At 38.3% G+C, this 20962-nt stretch overlaps 1 protein-coding gene across 1 annotated transcript; it reads left to right on the top strand.

The window, feature by feature from the left end:
* The first annotated feature begins 6487 nt into the window (after positions 1-6487).
* On the top strand, positions 6488-19409 carry LOC149196133 (methyltransferase FGSG_00040-like). The gene is made up of 3 exons (XM_089408185.1): positions 6488-6573; positions 6676-7364; positions 19285-19409. Exons 1-3 carry the CDS (start codon positions 6488-6490, stop codon positions 19407-19409), a joined length of 900 nt encoding a protein of 299 aa, XP_089264311.1.
* Positions 19410-20962: the final 1553 nt, after the last annotated feature.

Consider the following 20962-nt stretch of genomic DNA (forward strand, 5'->3'; position numbering starts at 1 on the left):
AATTTGGAAAGAGCAAAATATGTCATGTCATTCCTTGAACAGGAAAATAGTTAGCTCAAAGCAAAGGAGCTGATCCTAGAAGGAAAAATCCAAGTTATTCCAGCAAGTTGGAAAAGGCAAGGAGATCATAAAATCAAGTGATCCTGAAGTATCAAAGGGGAAAGGAAAGAGGAAAAGACCAAGAACAAGAGGCCTCAATAAAGCTTTGCAAGAAGAGCAAGAACACATTTTGTTGAATGAAAACCTTGACCTAGAGGACAGGATTACCCTTAAGGTCCATCAAGACAAGGAATATTGGCTCAATAGGGTAAATGAACACTTGGAGAAGCTCCTTGAGAAGGGAAACATGGATAATTAGTTGCTCAGACACATGGCACGTAGATCCCTATCATGATCATAACTACGCCAAACATGTTGTGTTCAGTGGATCAACGCTATTTGTGCAACTATTAATCTCCATATCCATTTAAATTTTAGGAATGGTGCAACTATTAATCTCCATCTCCATTTCAATTTTAGGAATGATTGAAAAAGGGTTAAAAAATATCCTTTATGTTCTATAAATTCAACATATTAATATAAATTCAATAATATATCATTTCAACATAGTGAGTAGGTAGTTAAAAATGTTAATATTTTTTTTTATGTTAGGCCTAACACCTACATATCTCCTCATAATGAAATGTAGAGAGTTACTCCACACAACGATTTATATTTTCAAATCATAATATAGATAATGAATAAAATTATTCATTTATAAATTACATTTTTTTTAGTTACAATTTATAATTCTTTTTAAAATTATTTATTTTTCATAATAAATTTAAGGTTTTTGGTTAACGTTGTTTGATGCCTGAAAATTCTCTCGAAAGGTTTCAAACGTCGATTTGCCAAACTGGTTCCTACTGATAGAAATGGTCGTGTGAGCTGATTTCTCCACTTTTTCCACTCTAAAAGAATCGACATGAATGAAAAACAATATAATGATCCAATCCAGGTCAACGATGTGGATGTTGAGGATTGAGTTACAATTTCCATGGTAGATGACATGGAAGTTCATATTTTTAACATACTGATAAGAATACATTAACATCCAAAAACATAAAAATCTAGAAGAATTAGATATGACTGCGGGAAGCATAAAATATAAACCAAGATTTGGATATGACCTAGCAAGCCAAGGTGTCTGGCTTGCAAATGTGGTGCAATATCATGATGAGACATGGGTGTGAAACTACTATGTGTCAATTGTATGAATGTTGATGTGGCATAAAATGGTACATCTTATGAGTTCCACAACATTGTTCCTAGAGCTTATAACGAGATGAGAAAGCTCTCGATGAGCAGAAGATGATAATGACCTCTGATTGGGTGCGTTACGTTGTGTATTCTTTGAAACCTTGAAATCTTTGGCATTATGAAATAACAACCCATATTTGTTGGGGTTTGGCCACAAACCACTTGGTGAAAATATATTATATTGTTGAGATATGAATAGACAATATGTGACTCATATTAAATTAAGGTCATCAAAAATCAACGGGGTTACCCTCTACAACGATTGTCCTACTGACGGGAGTTATCTTCCTTCTCTTATTCTGTCATAGGTTCAATCCTTCCATAATGTATGTAGAACAATCTATTTGTGCACACAATAATAACTATATATGAATGATTTGCTTCAACTAAATAATTCATAATATAATTTGAGTTTGTGATTCTGAGCACAAACACAAATTATCCACTCACAATAATGCTTCTTAAAGTGTAGGCTTCCTTTCAACTATACTATGTTACCAAATAACTTTTTTTCTATGAAAGCATAAACTCATTCTTATAATAACCAAATTGGCTTGTTACAACTAGATAAATTAATTTGTATTATAATTCATTCATTTGAGTAAATTTACGTCTTCTCAATTTATTAAAAACCAAACTTCTAATCTTAGTTTTAAATTTACTTTATAACGAAAACTCAAGCCATGAAAGTTAATATAAGTTGATGTTTGTGACACCATTGTAATGTAAGTTGTATTGTAATTTATTTCATTTGAGTAAATTAAAAAACCATCTTCTCCCCTCGATCAGGGTGTGAGCTGTCGAATAGATCCATTAAGGTTGTGATAATGAAAAGCACAAGAAGGGATGGTTCCACTACCTCCCAAATGTTTGACACGTAGGGTGTGGTGGCCATCGACACGCTTAAGGCAAGTAAGAGGAGGGAAGGTGGCCTTTGCATGCAATTGAGTTTACTGACCGTAAAGGGAGAGAATAATTTGGAGGGTGTAATCACAGAGGTGACGACGATGAAAGAGGAGCGGCAACTTCGGGAAAGAGATGAGATGCGATGTCTTCAAACATAGATAATCGGGTATGTTAACTGGCTCATCCTACATTCTGTTATGCTTCCCTACATTTGTTCTAGTAACTGGGGCGGAGGAATTAACCTAGAGGAGGTGGTCTGTGGGAAAAATCCCAATTCCAGGGGGTCTACTCGATTGTCTCTTAAGTTTGGCATTCTGTTATATCGCATGGGGATTATAGGGATAGGATGGGAGGGAGTATGCCTGAGTGAATTGTTTTTTATTGTATGCCTGGCAAACCCGGGAGTTAAAGGTAAGGAAGTGGCAATTATCGTTGCGGTCGGACCACTCCAATTCCTAAAATGCTCTAACGCCAAGCCCCTAAGGAGCGTTAGGTGAGGGAAGACTGTCGCAAGTTAGGGTCTTCTTTAATGGGAGAATTGGCATGCAGAGAATGCTGGTCGGGCTAGCTTAAGCTAGTCGTTGGGAAGTCGGGTGGTGAATAAGCTAGGGGCATGATGCCTTGTGGGTGTTTGGGTTCAGATGTCAGGTCGCGGGGAGGATCTGAGTCATGCTAAGCAAAGGCTAAGTCAAGGGGAATGGGGGCAGAGGCAGTCAACAAGGGGCAATGGAGATGAGGGGCACGGTTCCTTCAGGCTTGACCTTTAGGTTACAAGTTTGGTGGGTGTCCATGCACCTCGCCTCAAAGACCATGGTCACAGTGCAAGCAAGGCAGGGGTTATGCAGGGGCATCTCGAGAGTCTCAGGTGGAGGTCCCTTACGCTCGATGGTTATGCGCACAAATCCTAGGTGACAGATTTGTTGCATTGTCAGAACCTTGGGATGAAGGCAATTCAGAAATTAACATTTTAGAAATTATGGTTTCTTTCTCCCACAACAGGTCAGCTGGGAGGTAACTTTCCTTATCCAAGAAAATAACAGAGGTTTATTTCATACCAATGTTTGAAGGTGCCCAGAAGGTACAGGGGTATTGTGGTTATGGTTCGAGCAGTGATTACCAAGGGTCGCAGGAAGAGAATGCGAGGGAGCGAGGCCAAGGTTGAGCCGAGCACTGTGGGCAAACATCGGGGCAGGAAGCTTGTGGCCAACATGATCCAGGAAGCAGTGGTTGTGTATGCAGGGGGCACCAGAGGGGAAATCAAACAGCTCATAGCCGAATGGGAGGAAATTATAAAATGTCAAGCGAGTGTGGAGCCAATAGACACAGAGGATTGGAAGATCCTGATTCCGGACCCGGGACACACCAAAGGTCAAGAGGCATAATACAAATAGTCCATTTATCTATATTGGCTCATGAAATGCCTTCTGGGCAAGGCCATGGAGCAAATCTAGATGACTGTTGTCAAGGACTTTCTAAATTATAAATAGGACTTTCAAAAACTGCAATTTCAATTGCAAAAGTAGGATGGCCACCTGGATCATATAGAGAAACATTTCCCATGCATGTCCGTGCTGACTAAGATTCCAGGCTCTAGCGTGATAGATCCGGCCCAGGTGGCTTCGGCTTCCACTGAATAGGAGGAAAAGAATGTTGACTCTTAGTCCCTTTTTTTTATTTGTTTTCATGTGGATGGCTTTTAATTTACAGTTTACAGTCATATATATGTAAAGACAACTAGAATATGGTTGTGGACATGACTATAAAGTTTATATAGCTTGGATAGATAGAATAAGTATTTTTTGCTAGTAGAAAACTTAAACTACAATTAGGTGGTCAACAGACGTGGTTTCCAGCTAGGCAAGTTGAGACCACCTAACCAGGATATGTGAAAGTAACTTGCTTACTTATTTTATAATGAACAAGAAGGATCTGCTAAGCTTAACAAAAAAAAAAAAACTATCTTCTCAATTTATTAAACACCAAATTTCTAAGTTTAGTTTTGAATTTCATTTATAGACAAAACTCAAGCCATGAAAATTAATATAAGTTGATGTTTGTGAGACCTTTGCAATGTAACTAGAGTACTTGTATTTCAACAAGGTTCAAGTAACTCTACTAGGTGTTTCTATGGTCTTCTTACCAATTTGAGTAAAGGTACACATTTTTGGAAAGGTTTTTCCATCCTCTATGGTTCGAATCAGATCCATAAATGACTGTCAAAGAACCATGACTAAATCAGGTTGAACAAATCTCTAATGAAATCCAAAACAACAATCGAAAACACCCTAAATTCGAAATGCATATATTTACATATCTTTCCATACTATATTATTGATGTAATGTTTTTGATTTCATAAGATACATATTCATTTAATTAGTACTCCATATTAGCTATTTTTAGGTTATTAATGATTAATGTTTTTTTAAGTGATTAGAATTTTTGGTGGTATTAAAAGAAAAAAACATGTTAATTTACTAACCTTTTATTTATTTAATTATAATTGTGACAACTAATTTTAATTGCGATTTTAAGTTGTCAAAATTAAATAAGAATTGCACTTGGTATTTAAGTCGTCAAAATCAAATAAGGATTGTACTTGGTCTAGCCACACCACCGCTTAGCATGGCTAAATTTTTACCTATGAAATTTCAAATCAGTAACCTTTACACCAAGAAGCGTTTTAATAATACACCTTTTCATGGTTTACAACAAACCCCAAATCCTATTATCTCTAAACTTTCAAATTTCTTTGTACCCATACACCATTCATATGCACAACACCCACAAAAACCTAATCTTCCTTAATATGAAGATCAATAACAAACAAATTCACACTAAAAAACAGAAAATATAATCACCAAAAAAATAACATCATCTCTGCAAATTGTACCCCTCTGCAACATCCAAATAATCCCACCTACAAGAGTGGATTTCTATAACAATATCATATAGGTTGGAGGGCAACCTCGCTTTGGCATAAATGAAACCATATTGTAGGCTCTCCATATTAGAAACTTCACACCGCTCTCCTCTTAAATAACTTAAACTGTCACTTTCCACCTCATTTGAATAAATAAATAATATTGATGTGTTTTCTATTATTTTATTAAATAACTTAAACTGTCACTTTCCACCTCATTTGAATAAATAAATAATATTGATGTGTTTTCTATTATTTTATTTATTAATTTTATTAGAAATTTTGGTGAAATGATAAATTTAATTAATTTTATTAGAAATTTCGGTGAAATGATAAATTTAATTAATTTTATTAGAAATTTTGGTGAAATGATAAATTTTTTTTTTTTTTTTTAAACTCTAAATTTATTTGTATATAAAAATAAATATTTTATTTTAAAAATAAGTCATATATAATATGATTATTAATTATTTTTATTATTAATTGATAGTTTAATTATTTTTATAAAAAATTAATAAAATAATCGATTTAAATATTAAAATGGTATATAAAATATTTTTCACAATTTTAAACTTTTAAATATATCCTATTTTTTAAAGTTTACTTTGTGCTCCACTGAAATAAAGCAGAATCAAATGCCTAAATAGAGAGTCTATTGAAACTATTTTTATTAGGCGTTCGCTGGGGAGCAGAAATTTCGTCGGCCAAAAGTTTTAGGAATCTTTATACATATCTATATATTTTTTTTAAATTTTTGATAGTAAGAGTGTTCTAATTATGTTTTTCAGAGTAAAAATAAATTCAGCACAATGTAAAATTTGTAAAATAAAATATATCAAAATATTAAAACAAAATGTTTTAACTTAAAATTGTCAAAATTTTAACAAAAAGTAGTGCTTAAATTTCCAATATTTTCCGGAAAATAAAAACTAGAATACGGATTTTATTATCGTACACTGTCGACACGATACTCACGGTTCACAGGATAGCAACGTTACATTACAGCAACCCCTTTTCTCTCGCAAAATAGGCCAAAAAGAAAAGAGAAAGAAAAGGAAGGGAGTAGCTTTTAAATGAGGAAGGAACTACCTTCCATTACAATGAAAGATGGAAGGAACTGGCTTTTAATGGAGGAAGGAACCATCTTTAGTCTCCGTGAAGAAAGTGGCTGGATTTCTTATGAAAGAAGCAGAGGAATCGTTGCATCACTCCTGTGAAGGGTTTAGCTTTAGTTAAATGTGAGAGCAGGCCTCTCGTATTTAAATATAAATTTGGCACATAACAGAGCTGCAGCGCAGGAAAATAGGAGAACGTGGTAAAGGGGATAGAGGAAAGGAGAAGAAGAGGAAGACATTAAAAGGATGGAGGATATGTATGGTTTAATGGCGGCCTTCCAGTTATTGCAGCAGCAAGCTGCCGTCAAACACGCCTCGGAAAGATTCGATAAGCGAGCCCTCCTCTAGCTTCACGATGATATCGGTCGTGAGCTAAGATCCCCAGCAGAAGGCACTGTACAGATACGCTCATCCGTCACTGACCCAATTAGCAGCGGTGGCGCAGCCTGTTCGGCTCCGCTGGAAAAGCTGAACCCCATTTCCTTCGATGAGTTGAAGGTCGGGGAGGTCCATCGAGGCCGCGTGGTTTACGGGATGTTGTGCGTAGATGCCCACAAGATATGCAGTATCATGACATTGCTGGAAGACAATAATGGACTAGCCGTCAGGCTGGAAATCTACAACGTCGCTCCCTCCGGGGCGGACGTCAAGGGGCTTTACCCCAAGGGTTCCACGGTGGCCGTTAAGGAGCCCTATTTCAAAGTTGCCGCCGACGATGGCCTTATTATACGCGTCGACAACCCCGCCCACGTTGTTAAGGTCATGCTTGAGAAGGGGAAGCGGACGGAGAGCCTGTTCCATGTGGATGTGGAGAACATGAGAAAAGAAGGTAACAGGTGCTTTAGAGAACAGAACTGGGAAGTGGCGGCCGAGTATTATACGAGATGCATTGACATCGCTCTGATTCAGCTCAAGGAGGGCTCCTCCAATGCTGATAATAGCATCGTCAATGGCCTTCTACTTGCGTATTCCAACAGGGCAAAGACGTGGTTGCAGATAAAAGAATTCAGATCGATGTTGAAGGATTCGGACGACGCCCTTCAGATCGATCCCGGGCATCTCAAAACGCTATACAGGAAAGGTCGGGCTCTTCTCGGGCGGCGGCATTTGTCGGGAATTTCTGGTTATTCCAAACAAAATACAGTGGAAAAATCCTCTATTTCCACTGTTGAGAATTTTCTGATAAATTCCGAAACAACAGAAATATGAACAGAGAGCAATACTCTGTTTTCTGATAATTCAAAAACACAAGAATAGAGCATAAAATAATACTCTACTTTGCCTCAGGATCAAAAACTGATCAAAATAATACTCTGGTTTTGACACAGAAAAATACTCTGTTTTTAACTAAGAAAAACAGAAAAATTCGTTCTCTGGAAACGGTGTTGCAGCAACACAGTTTTTTTCAGTTGCTGTAACTGGTGTTGCAGCAACGCTGTTCGTGGTGTTGCAGCAACGTAACTTTTTGGTGTTGCAGCAACGTAACTTTTTGACGTCAAGTATTTTTTGAGTTACGGTGTAACAGCAACAGGAAATTTTTGACAAAATAACTTTTGATGTAACAGCAACGCACAGAAAGAAACTTCTATTTATGAAAATAAACCAAGAGATAAAACTAAGTCTTCCTCACGTAGAGGGATCTTCATAACAGATTACAACAGGAACGTTTCGGTTCCACAAAACAACTATCTCTGAAAATTTCAGCACTGCTGTGCAATACAAAAAAAAACTCTCTTGTTCTACACTGCTGTGAGTTACAAAAGGGCTTTCAGTCTATTTCCACTCTATATTTCTACACTGCTGTGTCTGCATTTTATAGTGCGGGAAAGGGTCTTCACCGCTTTAACTTGCTGATAAAGTTTCTGCTGCTCATGATTAACAGATTTGATCTTTTGCTGTATTTCTTGAGTCGGTGGTGATGAAATCTATGGCTAGTAAATGCTGCTACGGCTCGAGAATGGTTCTTTTTCAGTTTCAGCCGTTCTGCCCATTAATACGGTTGTTGAAAAGTAATGGTGTGGCGCTGGATCTGATCTTCTTCATTCTGGAAACACAAAAATAATTAAAGAATGAAAAGATGGTAATGGCGGTGATTTAAAAGATCGGGAAAAAATGTGGGGCGCCGGATCACGACAAATGAATAAAGTAGCTGCTGTTGTTCTGTTCACTGCAGTTGAAATTATAATTTCAACACTCCCCTTTAATTTCAACTGCTGGGTTATCAGTCATACCCAGAAGTTTCCTTAAAAACTCAAAACTTTTCTGATCCAATGGCTTTGTCAGAATATCTGCAACCTGTTCCTGAGTCCTGCAATGTTGTAAAATGATTTCTCCATTGTTCACCAATTCTCTGATGTAGTGAAACTTTGTGTCTATGTGTTTTGTTCTCTTGTGGAATACAGAGTTCTTGGATAATGCAATAGCTGAGCTATTGTCACAAAAAATAACTGTTGCTGTTGCCTGCTCCTAGCATAGACTTCTCAACATTCTCCTCATCCAAACCGCTTGACATGCTGCTGCTGTAGCTGCCACATACTCTGCTTCTGCTGTAGACAGTGCCACAATTGGCTGTTTCTTGGAAGCCCATGAAATGGCTCCTGAACCTATGTGAAAAATGTAACCAGATGTGCTTTTCCGGTCATCTACACTTCCAGCCCAATCACTATCTGTGTATCCAACTAAATCTGAACATTCTGAAACAGTATAAAATATGCCATACCTTTTTGTACCTTTAACATATCTCAGAATTCTCTTTGCTGCCTGCCAATGTGTTTCTTTTGGCTTCTCCATGAATCTGGAAATTAAACTAACAACATACATTATGTCTGGCCTAGTTGCAGTCAAATACATGAGGCTGCCAACTATGCTCTTGTACACACTAGGGTCAAAATCTTTGCTGCTGTCCTCTTTGCTGAGTTTTAATCCCATCACTGTGGGAGTGATTGCTGCCTTGCTATCCTGCATGTTAAATCTGCTCAACACTTCATTTACATATTTTGCCTGTGAAATAAAAATTCCATTTTCATTTTGATCTACTTCTATTCCTAAGAAGTATCTCAGCAAACCCATGTCAGTCATCTCAAATTCTTCTTTCATGACTGATTTGAAATTTTCAATGAGGTAGTCATCATTACCTGTAAAAATCACATCATCAACATATAACACAACAATTAAAATTTTACAGTCTTTTTCTTTGATGTAAACAGTGGGTTCTCCCTCACACTTCTCAAATCCGTTCTCCAGTAGATAGGAATCTATCCTACTGTACCACGCTCTTGGTGCTTGCTTCAGCCCATAAAGAGCTTTCTTTAATCTGCAGACTTTGTGCTCTTGGCCTTTCTTCTCATAGCCTAGAGGTTGTTCAATGTAAACCTCTTCCATTAATACTCCATTCAAGAATGCTGACTTCACGTCCATTTGGTAAACTTTCCATTTGTTTTGTGCTGCTATGGACAGCACTGCTCTTACTGTTTCCATTCTTGCAACTGGTGCAAAAGTCTCCTCATAATCTCTCCCATATTGCTGCTTGTATCCCTTGACAACAAGTCTTGCCTTATGCCTTTCTATCTTTCCTTCAGCATTACTATTAGTCTTGTAGACCCATTTAACTCCAATGACTTCTTTACCTTTTGGTAAATCAACTAAATCCCATGTCCTATTTCTTTCTATGGCATTCATCTCCTCATCCATAGCTTCTATCCATTTCTTATCTTTAATTGCATCTTCGAAATGAACAGGGTCATCAACATGACAATATAAAGCAAACAAAGAATTCATTCCTTCATCATAAATATCACTTAAATTTCTGAATTTCTTACCTCTTTCATTCGGTGTGCAAGTGCTTGTAGATGCACTTGAATTTCCTCTTTGTGGTGTGCTTGGAGAAGCACTCTCATTTCTCCTCAAGGGTGTCTCTTGCTGTTCTGTTGTTGGCGCTGTTGTTTGGGGATGTGTTTCAGCCAACTCCTCATCATCATCATATTAGACAAACAGTTTTTAACATTAACTGTTTTCTCTATGCTTCCATCCCAAGCTTCCTCTTCAATAAATTGAACATCTCTGCTCACAAAAAACTTCTTGGTGGATGGAATATATAATCTGTAAGCTTTAGATTCTTCACTGTATCCAATGAAAATACATTTCTCCCCTTTGCTGTCCAATTTCTTCCTTAGCTGATCTGGAATGTGTGCATAAGCCACACAACCAAAAACTTTCATGTGGGTGACTCCTTGCTTTCTCCTACTCCATGCTTCTTCTGGCACTTTGTTCATCACTGCTTTTGTAGGACATCTATTCAAAATATATACTGCACAGTGTACAGCTTCAGCCCAATAATCATTTGGCAAATGCTTTGCCTTCAACATGCTCCTCGCCATATCCATGATTGCTCTGTTTTTTCTTTCAGCAACTCCATTTTGCTGCGGGGTGTACCTTGCTGTAAATTGCTTATGAATTCCATTTTCTCTGCAAAAACGTAAAAATTCTTTGGAGATATACTCACCTCCTCTGTCAGTTCTCAAAACCTTGATACGCAGCCCACTTTGATTTTCTACAAGTGCTTTGAAATTTTGAAAATTTTCAAATACTTCACTCTTATTCTTCAGAAAATAAACCCAAGTCTTTCTAGTAAAGTCATCAATAAATGTTAGAAAATATTGGCTGCCTGCAAGTGATGGAGCTTGCATCGGTCTACATAAATCTGAGTGGACAATTTTTAAAGGTGCTTTTGCCCTTATGCTTTTCCCAGTTGGAAAACTTTCTTTGTGTTGTTTTCCCAATATACAACCTTCACAAAGTCTGTCTGACTTTTCTATCAATGGTAATCCTCTTACCATTCCTTTTCTACTCAACAAATTAAGACCTCCAAAGTTGAGATGTCCAAATCTCAAATGCCACAACCAATTTTCATCCTTTGGTACGCTTTGGAGAGCCTCTTGTGTCACTGCTGCAATTACTTCTTTATTTTTCAGATCTGCTTTTATTCTGAGAGGGAACATCCTGTTCCTTGTCATTTTCACTTCAGCAATACAACGTTTGCTGGGTAATCTGTCCATGATGGTGCATACATCATTCTCAAAGAAAACATTGTAACCTTTCTGAACAAGCTGGCCAATACTCAAGAGATTACACTTCATTCCAGGAACATAATAAACATCTGCTATGGTTTTCTTTTCACCTTTCTTTGTAAATATTTTAACTTCTCCTTTTCCCATAACAGAAATTTTACTATCAGTCCCAAGTGTGACTTGTGACTGCACACTCTGATCTAAAGCAGAAAACAGGGCTATGTTTCCTGTCATATGGTTGCTGCAACTAGAATCTAGAAACCATATATCTTCACTGTTTGTTTCAGCCATATTACAGACTAACAACACATTATCTTGACTGATATTTTCTCTAGTGATATTTGCACTAGATCTATTACTCATATCATGCTGCTTTTTCTTACATTCATTTGCATAGTGCCCATATTTTTTACAATAATAACATTGGACATTGGATTTTTCATACCTTTGTCCTTGAGCATGATGTTGTCCACTTTGCTGGCTGCTGCCATGGCCTTGGTTCTGATTTGAATTGCTGCCTCTTCCTTGAACGTTTGCTGGACTGTTTCTTCCGCCTCTGTATTGGCTTCTGCCTCTTCCTCTCTTGTTTCCTCTGCCTTGACCTCTTCCTCTTCCAAATGATATCTGAGTCTTGAAGGCTTGCTCTAGAGATGAGTTTTCATTTCTACTCAACCTCTGCTCATGAGTTATCAGTGATGCATGAAGTTCATCAACTGAGAAATTTGAGAGATCCTTTGTCTCTTCTATGGTGGTGACAATCACATCAAACTTTGAGGGTAGGCACCTCAATAGTTTCTCCACAATCCTCCTTTCTTCAAGAGTTTCTCCATGAGACCTTATCTGTGTGACCAAACCAATTGCTTGTGTGAAGAATGAGTCAATATTGTCTGACTCCTTCATACGCAGGTTCTCAAAATCTTTCCTCAGCAACTGTAGTTTTGCTGTCTTTACTTTCTCCATGCCTTGATAGGCTGTCTTGAGAGTTTGCCATGCTTCTCTGGATGTCTTGGCTGCTGCTATCCTCGGAAACACACTCTCATGCACTGCTTGATATAAGAATACAAGGGCTTTTGAGTCCTTCTTCTTATTGCTCTTCAACAGCTCTTTCTCTGCCTGAGTTAATCCAATAAACTCATCTTCATTTGCTGGTTCTTCAAATCCATATTCAACAAGTTCCCATAAATCATGTGAGGCAAACACGGCTCTCATGGTTATTGCCCAGTAGTCATAATTTTTCCCATTGAACTGTGGGAGCTGGGTATTAAACATACCCACGCTGGTGCTGGCCATTCTTGCAATACTTGACTGTAAAAAATAACTTAACTGTCTTCAGCAGCTACACAAAAAACTAATCTGGAAAATACCTTGACAGCGTTTTCGCTCTGCTGAATAATTTGCTGCAGCAACAAATCTTCTTTCAGCTTCTTTGATGTCTTCAAAGAGCCTGAACAAGCTCTGATACCATGTCGGGAATTTCTGGTTATTCCAAACAAAATACAGTGGAAAAATCCTCTGTTTCCACTGTTGAGAATTTTCTGATAAATTCCGAAACAACAGAAATATGAACAGAGAGCAATACTCTGTTTTCTGATAATTCAAAAACACAAGAACAGAGCATAAAATAATACTCTACTTTGCCTCAGGATCAAAAACTGATCAAAATAATACTCTGGTTTTGACACAGAAAATACTCTGTTTTTAACTAAGAAAAACAGAAAAATTCGTTCTCTGGAAACGGTGTTGCAGCAACACAGTTTTTTTCAGTTGCTGTAACTGGTGTTGCAGCAACGCTGTTCGTGGTGTTGCAGCAACGTAACTTTTTGGTGTTGCAGCAACGTAACTTTTTGACGTCAAGTATTTTTTGAGTTACGGTGTAACAGCAACAGGAAATTTTTGACAAAATAACTTTTGATGTAACAGCAACGCACAGAAAGAAACTTCTATTTATGAAAATAAACCAAGAGATAAAACTAAGTCTTCCTCACATAGAGGGATCTTCATAACAGATTACAACAGGAACGTTTCAGTTCCACAAAACAACTATCTCTGAAAATTTCAGCACTGCTGTGCAATACAAAAAAAAACTCTCTTGTTCTACACTGCTGTGAGTTACAAAAGGGCTTTCAGTCTATTTCCACTCTATATTTCTACACTGCTGTGTCTGCATTTTATAGTGCGGGAAAGGGTCTTCACCGCTTTAACTTGCTGATAAAGTTTCTGCTGCTCATGATTAACAGATTTGATCTTTTGCTGTATTTCTTGAGTCGGTGGTGATGAAATCTATGGCTAGTAAATGCTGCTACGGCTCGAGAATGGTTCTTTTTCTGTTTCAGCCGTTCTGCCCATTAATACGGTTGTTGAAAAGTAACGGTGTGGCGCTGGATCTGATCTTCTTCATTCTGGAAACACAAAAATAATTAAAGAGTGAAAAGATGGTAATGGCGGTGATTTAAAAGATCGGGAAAAAATGTGGGGCGCCGGATCACGACAAATGAATAAAGTAGCTGCTGCTGTTGTTCTGTTCACTGCAGTTGAAATTATAATTTCAACACTCCCCTTTAATTTCAACTGCTGGGTTATCAGTCATACCCAGAAGTTTCCTTAAAAACTCAAAACTTTTCTGATCCAATGGCTTTGTCAGAATATCTGCAACCTGTTCCTGAGTCCTGCAATGTTGTAAAATGATTTCTCCATTGTTCACCAATTCTCTGATGTAGTGAAACTTTGTGTCTATGTGTTTTGTTCTCTTGTGGAATACAGAGTTCTTGGATAATGCAATAGCTGAGCTATTGTCACAAAAAATAACTGTTGTTGTTGCCTGCTCCTGGCATAGACTTCTCAACATTCTCCTCATCCAAACCGCTTGACATGCTGCTGCTGTAGCTGCCACATACTCTGCTTCTGCTGTAGACAGTGCCACAATTGGCTGTTTCTTGGAAGCCCATGAAATGGCTCCTGAACCTATGTGAAAAATGTAACCAGATGTGCTTTTCCGGTCATCTACACTTCCAGCCCAATCACTATCTGTGTATCCAACTAAATCTGAACATTCTGAAACAGTATAAAATATGCCATACCTTTTTGTACCTTTAACATATCTCAGAATTCTCTTTGCTGCTTGCCAATGTGTTTCTTTTGGCTTCTCCATGAATCTGGAAATTAAACTAACAGCATACATTATGTCTGGCCTAGTTGCAGTCAAATACATGAGGCTGCCAACTATGCTCTTGTACACACTAGGGTCAAAATCTTTGCTTCTGTCCTCTTTGCTGAGTTTTAATCCCATCACTGTGGGAGTGATTGCTGCCTTGCTATCCTGCATGTTAAATCTGCTCAACACTTCATTTACATATTTTGCCTGTGAAATAAAAATTCCATTTTCATTTTGATCTACTTCTATTCCTAAGAAGTATCTCAGCAAACCCATGTCAGTCATCTCAAATTCTTCTTTCATGACTGATTTGAAATTTTCAATGAGGTAGTCATCATTACCTGTAAAAATCACATCATCAACATATAACACAACAATTAAAATTTTACAGTCTTTTTCTTTGATGTAAACAGTGGGTTCTCCCTCACACTTCTCAAATCCGTTCTCCAGTAGATAGGAATCTGTCCTACTGTACCACGCTCTTGGTGCTTGCTTCAGCCCATAAAGAGCTTTCTTTAATCTGCAGACTTTGTGCTCTTGGCCTTTCTTCTCATAGCCTAGAGGTTGCTCAATGTAAACCTCTTCCATTAATACTCCATTCAAGAATGCTGACTTCACGTCCATTTGGTAAACTTTCCATTTGTTTTGTGCTGCTATGGACAGCACTGCTCTTACTGTTTCCATTCTTGCAACTGGTGCAAAAGTCTCCTCATAATCTCTCCCATATTGCTGCTTGTATCCCTTGACAACAAGTCTTGCCTTATGCCTTTCTATCTTTCCTTCAGCATTACTCTTGGCCTTGTAGACCCATTTAACTCCAATGACTTCTTTACCTTTTGGTAAATCAACTAAATCCCATGTCCTATTTCTTTCTATGGCATTCATCTCCTCATCCATAGCTTCTATCCATTTCTTATCTTTAATTGCATCTTCGAAATGAATAGGGTCATCAACATGACAATACAAAGCAAACAAAGAATTCATTCCTTCATCATAAATATCACTTAAATTTATGAATTTCTTACCTCTTTCATTCGGTGTGCAAGTGCTTGTAGATGCACTTGAATTTCCTCTTTGTGGTGTGCTTGGAGAAGCACTCTCATTTCTCCTCAAGGGTGTCTCTTGCTGTTCTGTTGTTGGCGCTGCTGTTTGGGGATGTGTTTCAGCCAACTCCTCATCATCATCATCATGAGACAAACAGTTTTTAACATTAACTGTTTTCTCTATGCTTCCATCCCAAGCTTCCTCTTCAATAAATTGAACATCTCTGCTCACAAAAAACTTCTTGGTGGATGGGATATATAATCTGTAAGCTTTGGATTCTTCACTGTATCCAATAAAAATACATTTCTCCCCTTTGCTGTCAAATTTCTTCCTTAGCTGATCTGGAATGTGTGCATAAGCCACACAACCAAAAACTTTCATGTGGGTGACTCCTTGCTTTCTCCTACTCCATGCTTCTTCTGGCACTTTGTTCATCACTGCTTTTGTAGGACATCTATTCAAAATATATACTGCACAGTGTACAGCTTCAGCCCAATAATCATTTGGCAAATGCTTTGCCTTCAACATGCTCCTCGCCATATCCATGATTGTTCTGTTTTTTCTTTCAGCAACTCCATTTTGCTGCGGGGTGTACCTTGCTGTAAATTGCTTATGAATTCCATTTTCTCTGCAAAAACGTAAAAATTCTTTGGAGATATACTCACCTCCTCTGTCAGTTCTCAAAACCTTGATACGCAGCCCACTTTGATTTTCTACAAGTGCTTTGAAATTTTGAAAATTTTCAAATACTTCACTCTTATTCTTCAGAAAATAAACCCAAGTCTTTCTAGTAAAGTCATCAATAAATGTTAGAAAATATTGGCTGCCTGCAAGTGATGGAGCTTGCATCGGTCTACATAAATCTGAGTGGACAATTTTTAAAGGTGCTTTTGCCCTTATGCTTTTCCCAGTTGGAAAACTTTCTCTGTGTTGTTTTCCCAATATACAACCTTCACAAAGGCTGTCTGGCTTTTCTATCAATGGTAATCCTCTTACCATTCCTTTTCTACTCAACAAATTAAGACCTCCAAAGTTGAGATGTCCAAATCTCAAATGCCACAACCAATTTTCATCCTTTGGTACGCTTTGGAGAGCCTCTTGTGTCACTGCTGCAATTACTTCTTTATTTTTCAGATCTGCTTTTATTCTGAGAGGGAACATCCTGTTCCTTGTCATTTTCACTTCAGCAATACAACGTTTGCTGGGTAATCTGTCCATGATGGTGCATACATCATTCTCAAAGAAAACATTGTAACCTTTCTTAACAAGCTGGCCAATACTCAAGAGATTACACTTCATTCCAGGAACATAATAAACATCTGCTATGGTTTTCTTTTCACCTTTCTTTGTAAATATTTTAACTTCTCCTTTTCCCATAACAGAAATTTTACTATCAGTCCCAAGTGTGACTTGTGACTGCACACTCTGATCTAAAGCAGAAAACAGGGCTATGTTTCCTGTCATATGGTTGCTGCAACCAGAATCTAGAAACCATATATCTTCACTGTTTATTTCAGCCATATTACAGACTAACAACACATTATCTTGACTGATATTTTCTCTAGTGATATTTGCACTAGATCTATTACTCATATCATGCTGCTTTTTCTTACATTCATTTGCATAGTGCCCATATTTTTTACAATAATAACATTGGACATTGGATTTTTCATACCTTTGTCCTTGAGCATGATGTTGTCCACTTTGCTGGCTGCTGCCATGGCCTTGGTTCTGATTTGAATTGCTGCCTCTTCCTTGAACGTTTGCTGGACTGTTTCTTCCGCCTCTGTATTGGCTTTTGCCTCTTCCTCTCTTGTTTCCTCTGCCTTGACCTCTTCCTCTTCCAAATGATATCTGAGTCTTGAAGGCTTGCTCTAGAGATGAGTTTTCATTTCTACTCAACCTCTGCTCATGAGTTATCAGTGATGCATGAAGTTCATCAACTGAGAAATTTGAGAGATCCTTTGTCTCTTCTATGGTGGTGACAATCACATCAAACTTTGAGGGTAGGCACCTCAATAGTTTCTCCACAATCCTCCTTTCTTCAAGAGTTTCTCCATGAGACCTTATCTGTGTGACCAAACCAATTGCTTGTGTGAAGAATGAGTCAATATTGTCTGACTCCTTCATACGCAGGTTCTCAAAATCTTTCCTCAGCAACTGTAGTTTTGCTGTCTTCACTTTCTCCATGCCTTGATAGGCTGTCTTGAGAGTTTGCCATGCTTCTCTGGATGTCTTGGCTGCTGCTATCCTCGGAAACACACTCTCATGCACTGCTTGATATAAGAATACAAGGGCTTTTGAGTCCTTCTTCTTATTGCTCTTCAACAGCTCTTTCTCTGCCTGAGTTAATCCAATAAACTCATCTTCATTTGCTGGTTCTTCAAATCCATATTCAACAAGTTCCCATAAATCATGTGAGGCAAACACGGCTCTCATGGTTATTGCCCAGTAGTCATAATTTTTCCCATTGAACTGTGGGAGCTGGGTATTAAACATACCCACGCTGGTGCTGGCCATTCTTGCAATACTTGACTGTAAAAAATAACTTAACTGTCTTCAGCAGCTACACAAAAAACTAATCTGGAAAATACTTTGACAGCGTTTTCACTCTGCTGAATAATTTGCTGCAGCAACAAATCTTCTTTCAGCTTCTTTGATGTCTTCAAAGAGCCTGAACAAGCTCTGATACCATGTCGGGAATTTCTGGTTATTCCAAACAAAATACAGTGGAAAAATCTTCTGTTTCCACTGTTGAGAATTTTCTGATAAATTCCGAAACAACAGAAATATGAACAGAGAGCAATACTCTGTTTTCTGATAATTCAAAAACACAAGAACAGAGCATAAAATAATACTCTACTTTGCCTCAAGATCAAAAACTGATCAAAATAATACTCTGGTTTTGACACAGAAAAATACTCTGTTTTTAACTCAGAAAAACAGAAAAATTCGTTCTCTGGAAACGGTGTTGCAGCAACACAGTTTTTTTCAGTTGCTGTAATTGGTGTTGCAGCAACGCTGTTCGTGGTGTTGCAGCAACGTAACTTTTTGGTGTTGCAGCAACGTAACTTTTGACGTCAAGTATTTTTTGAGTTACGGTGTAACAGCAACAGGAAATTTTTGACAAAATAACTTTTGATGTAACAGCAACGCACAGAAAGAAACTTCTATTTATGAAAATAAACCAAGAGATAAAACTAAGTCTTCCTCACGTAGAGGGATCTTCATAACAGATTACAACAGGAACGTTTCAGTTCCACAAAACAACTATCTCTGAAAATTTCAGCACTGCTGTGCAATACAAAAAAAAACTCTCTTGTTCTACACTGCTGTGAGTTACAAAAGGGCTTTCAGTCTATTTCCACTCTATATTTCTACACTGCTGTGTCTGCATTTTATAGTGCGGGAAAGGGTCTTCACCGCTTTAACTTGCTGATAAAGTTTCTGCTGCTCATGATTAACATATTTGATCTTTTGCTGTATTTCTTGAGTCGGTGGTGATGAAATCTATGGCTAGTAAATGCTGCTACGGCTCGAGAATGGTTCTTTTTCTGTTTCAGCCGTTCTGCCCATTAATACGGTTGTTGAAAAGTAACGGTGTGGCGCTGGATCTGATCTTCTTCATTCTGGAAACACAAAAATAATTAAAGAATGAAAAGATGGTAATGGCGGTGATTTAAAAGATTGGGAAAAAATGTGGGGCGCCGGATCACGACAAATGAATAAAGTAGCTGCTGCTGTTGTTCTGTTCACTGCAATTGAAATTATAATTTCAACAGCATTATGGGGCGGCATGCGAGTGTTTGAAGAAAGCAGACAAGACCAGTCCCGGGCAGAGGGAAATACAAGCGGTGCTAGGCCAGGCCAAGACTTTCTACGCCCAGAGCTTGAATGGCAAGTATGACATTTCGGACGTGGATCTACTCCTCCGGAAGTGGCTGATTTCGTGGGCTCTGTGGAGATCAAGATGATCGAAGACGGCCGCGGGAGAGGACTCTATGCCACCCGAAAAATAAAGACCGGGCAGCTGTTGCTGGTAAGCAACGCTGTCGCAGTTGTTTGTGACAGTGCCTTTGACAACGGTATTTCCGCGACTCTAGAAGATCACTTGTCCGCGGTCGTCTGTGCTGTGAGTAAATCACAGAGATTGCTTCGCCAGGTGTATAGTTTACAGGATTCCCCTATGCCTTGCAGCCTGGATGCTCCACCCATTGATCTGTTTAAAACGGAAAGTCCAGAAGAACAAAATGAAAATTTGGTGGTGGATGTTAACCGCATTCGGGATATTATATGTCTGAACACATTCGGTGGAGCCGTACAGATGTTTGCTTCGAAATCAAGAATCTATGAAGCCAATCTCCGTCAGCAAGACTGTTTTCATGGTCTCTGGTTGCTGCCGTCTTTCATTAACCATTCCTGCTTGCCGAACTCGAGCTGGCTGGAAGTGGGAAGCTCCATGTTTATTCATGCGTCTAAGCCAATCGAGAGAGGAGAAGAGATTACCATTCCTTACCTCGATGTCCTGGTTCCCTTACCGCAGCGCCAAGCCAGGTTCAAGAACTGGGGCTCCATGTGCAAGTGCAGGAGATGTATTCTGGAACACTCTTTCAGGACATCACTGGAGCCTATAATTACCCAAAGATTTGACGAATTGATTTCTGCAAGGTGTCGTCAACAGCTCTTCGATGTGGATATTCAGGCAGGCGCAGAGTACTTGAGCCTTTCTGTAGAGGCAGAGGAGATCATCCGGAGTTCCCACGTATTAAAAACTGAAGAAAAGAGGCTCTGGATTCATGCATCGTTCGTATGTCCATATCTAGTAGCAGCAACAGAGTCCCGAAACTTCCTTTCCGCCATGTTGAATGGCAGCTTTCCTTCCTGGCACAAAATTATGGAGGCCATTCAAACCACTGCGCCTGGGGACGTCCTAAATCTGGAACTGGTCGCGGGAATGTTTAAGAATTTCAATCTTTTGATGGGGGATGAAAATGAAGCATTTTTAACGCAACAGAAGGCAGTTCAGGTAAGGGAGGCATGCATCGGTGTCTTTGGCAAACACAGTGAAGATGTTCTCAAAGCGTTCGTCCTCAAATATTCCAAGTGAGGCGTATTTTAGTAGTAGTACCCCTGCCATTATAGTAAAGATCACATTGGACGTGCGCAGAGGCGTATTTGTGTTAAGAATCCGAATTACTTAAAATTATTCCGATATGGCTAGTGTTCACCGATTAATTAGTGGTCATTTTTTATCCGAAAAGTTTTGTATGAAAGTAGGTTTAATTTTAAATATTATAGATAATAATCTAGATTGTCTTGATATTGAAATGATTCTTGTAATCATAGTCATTGTGTAAATTGAAATGATTTCTTAGCCACATTAACATATGGGTAGCTTACGGATATCTCATTAAAATCAAATAAAAATTAATGTTAATTAAAATTTAGCTCTTCAATTTT

Source organism: Pinus tabuliformis, chromosome 2_2, assembly GCF_031772625.1.
Source record: "Pinus tabuliformis cultivar Carrire ecotype Pingquan chromosome 2_2, CPIR1, whole genome shotgun sequence".
In the NCBI taxonomy this organism is placed as follows: Eukaryota; Viridiplantae; Streptophyta; class Pinopsida; order Pinales; family Pinaceae; genus Pinus; species Pinus tabuliformis.

Coding starts and splice junctions, on each gene's coding strand:
- LOC149196133 (XM_089408185.1), top strand. CDS start 6,488: ATGGAGGATATGTATGGTTTAATGGCGGCCTTCCAGTTATTGCAGCAG. Junction 6,574..6,675: donor GCCTCGGAAAGATTCGATAA/GCGAGCCCTCCT, acceptor CCCAATTAGCAG/CGGTGGCGCAGCCTGTTCGG. Junction 7,365..19,284: donor GCATTTGTCGGGAATTTCTG/GTTATTCCAAAC, acceptor TAATTTCAACAG/CATTATGGGGCGGCATGCGA.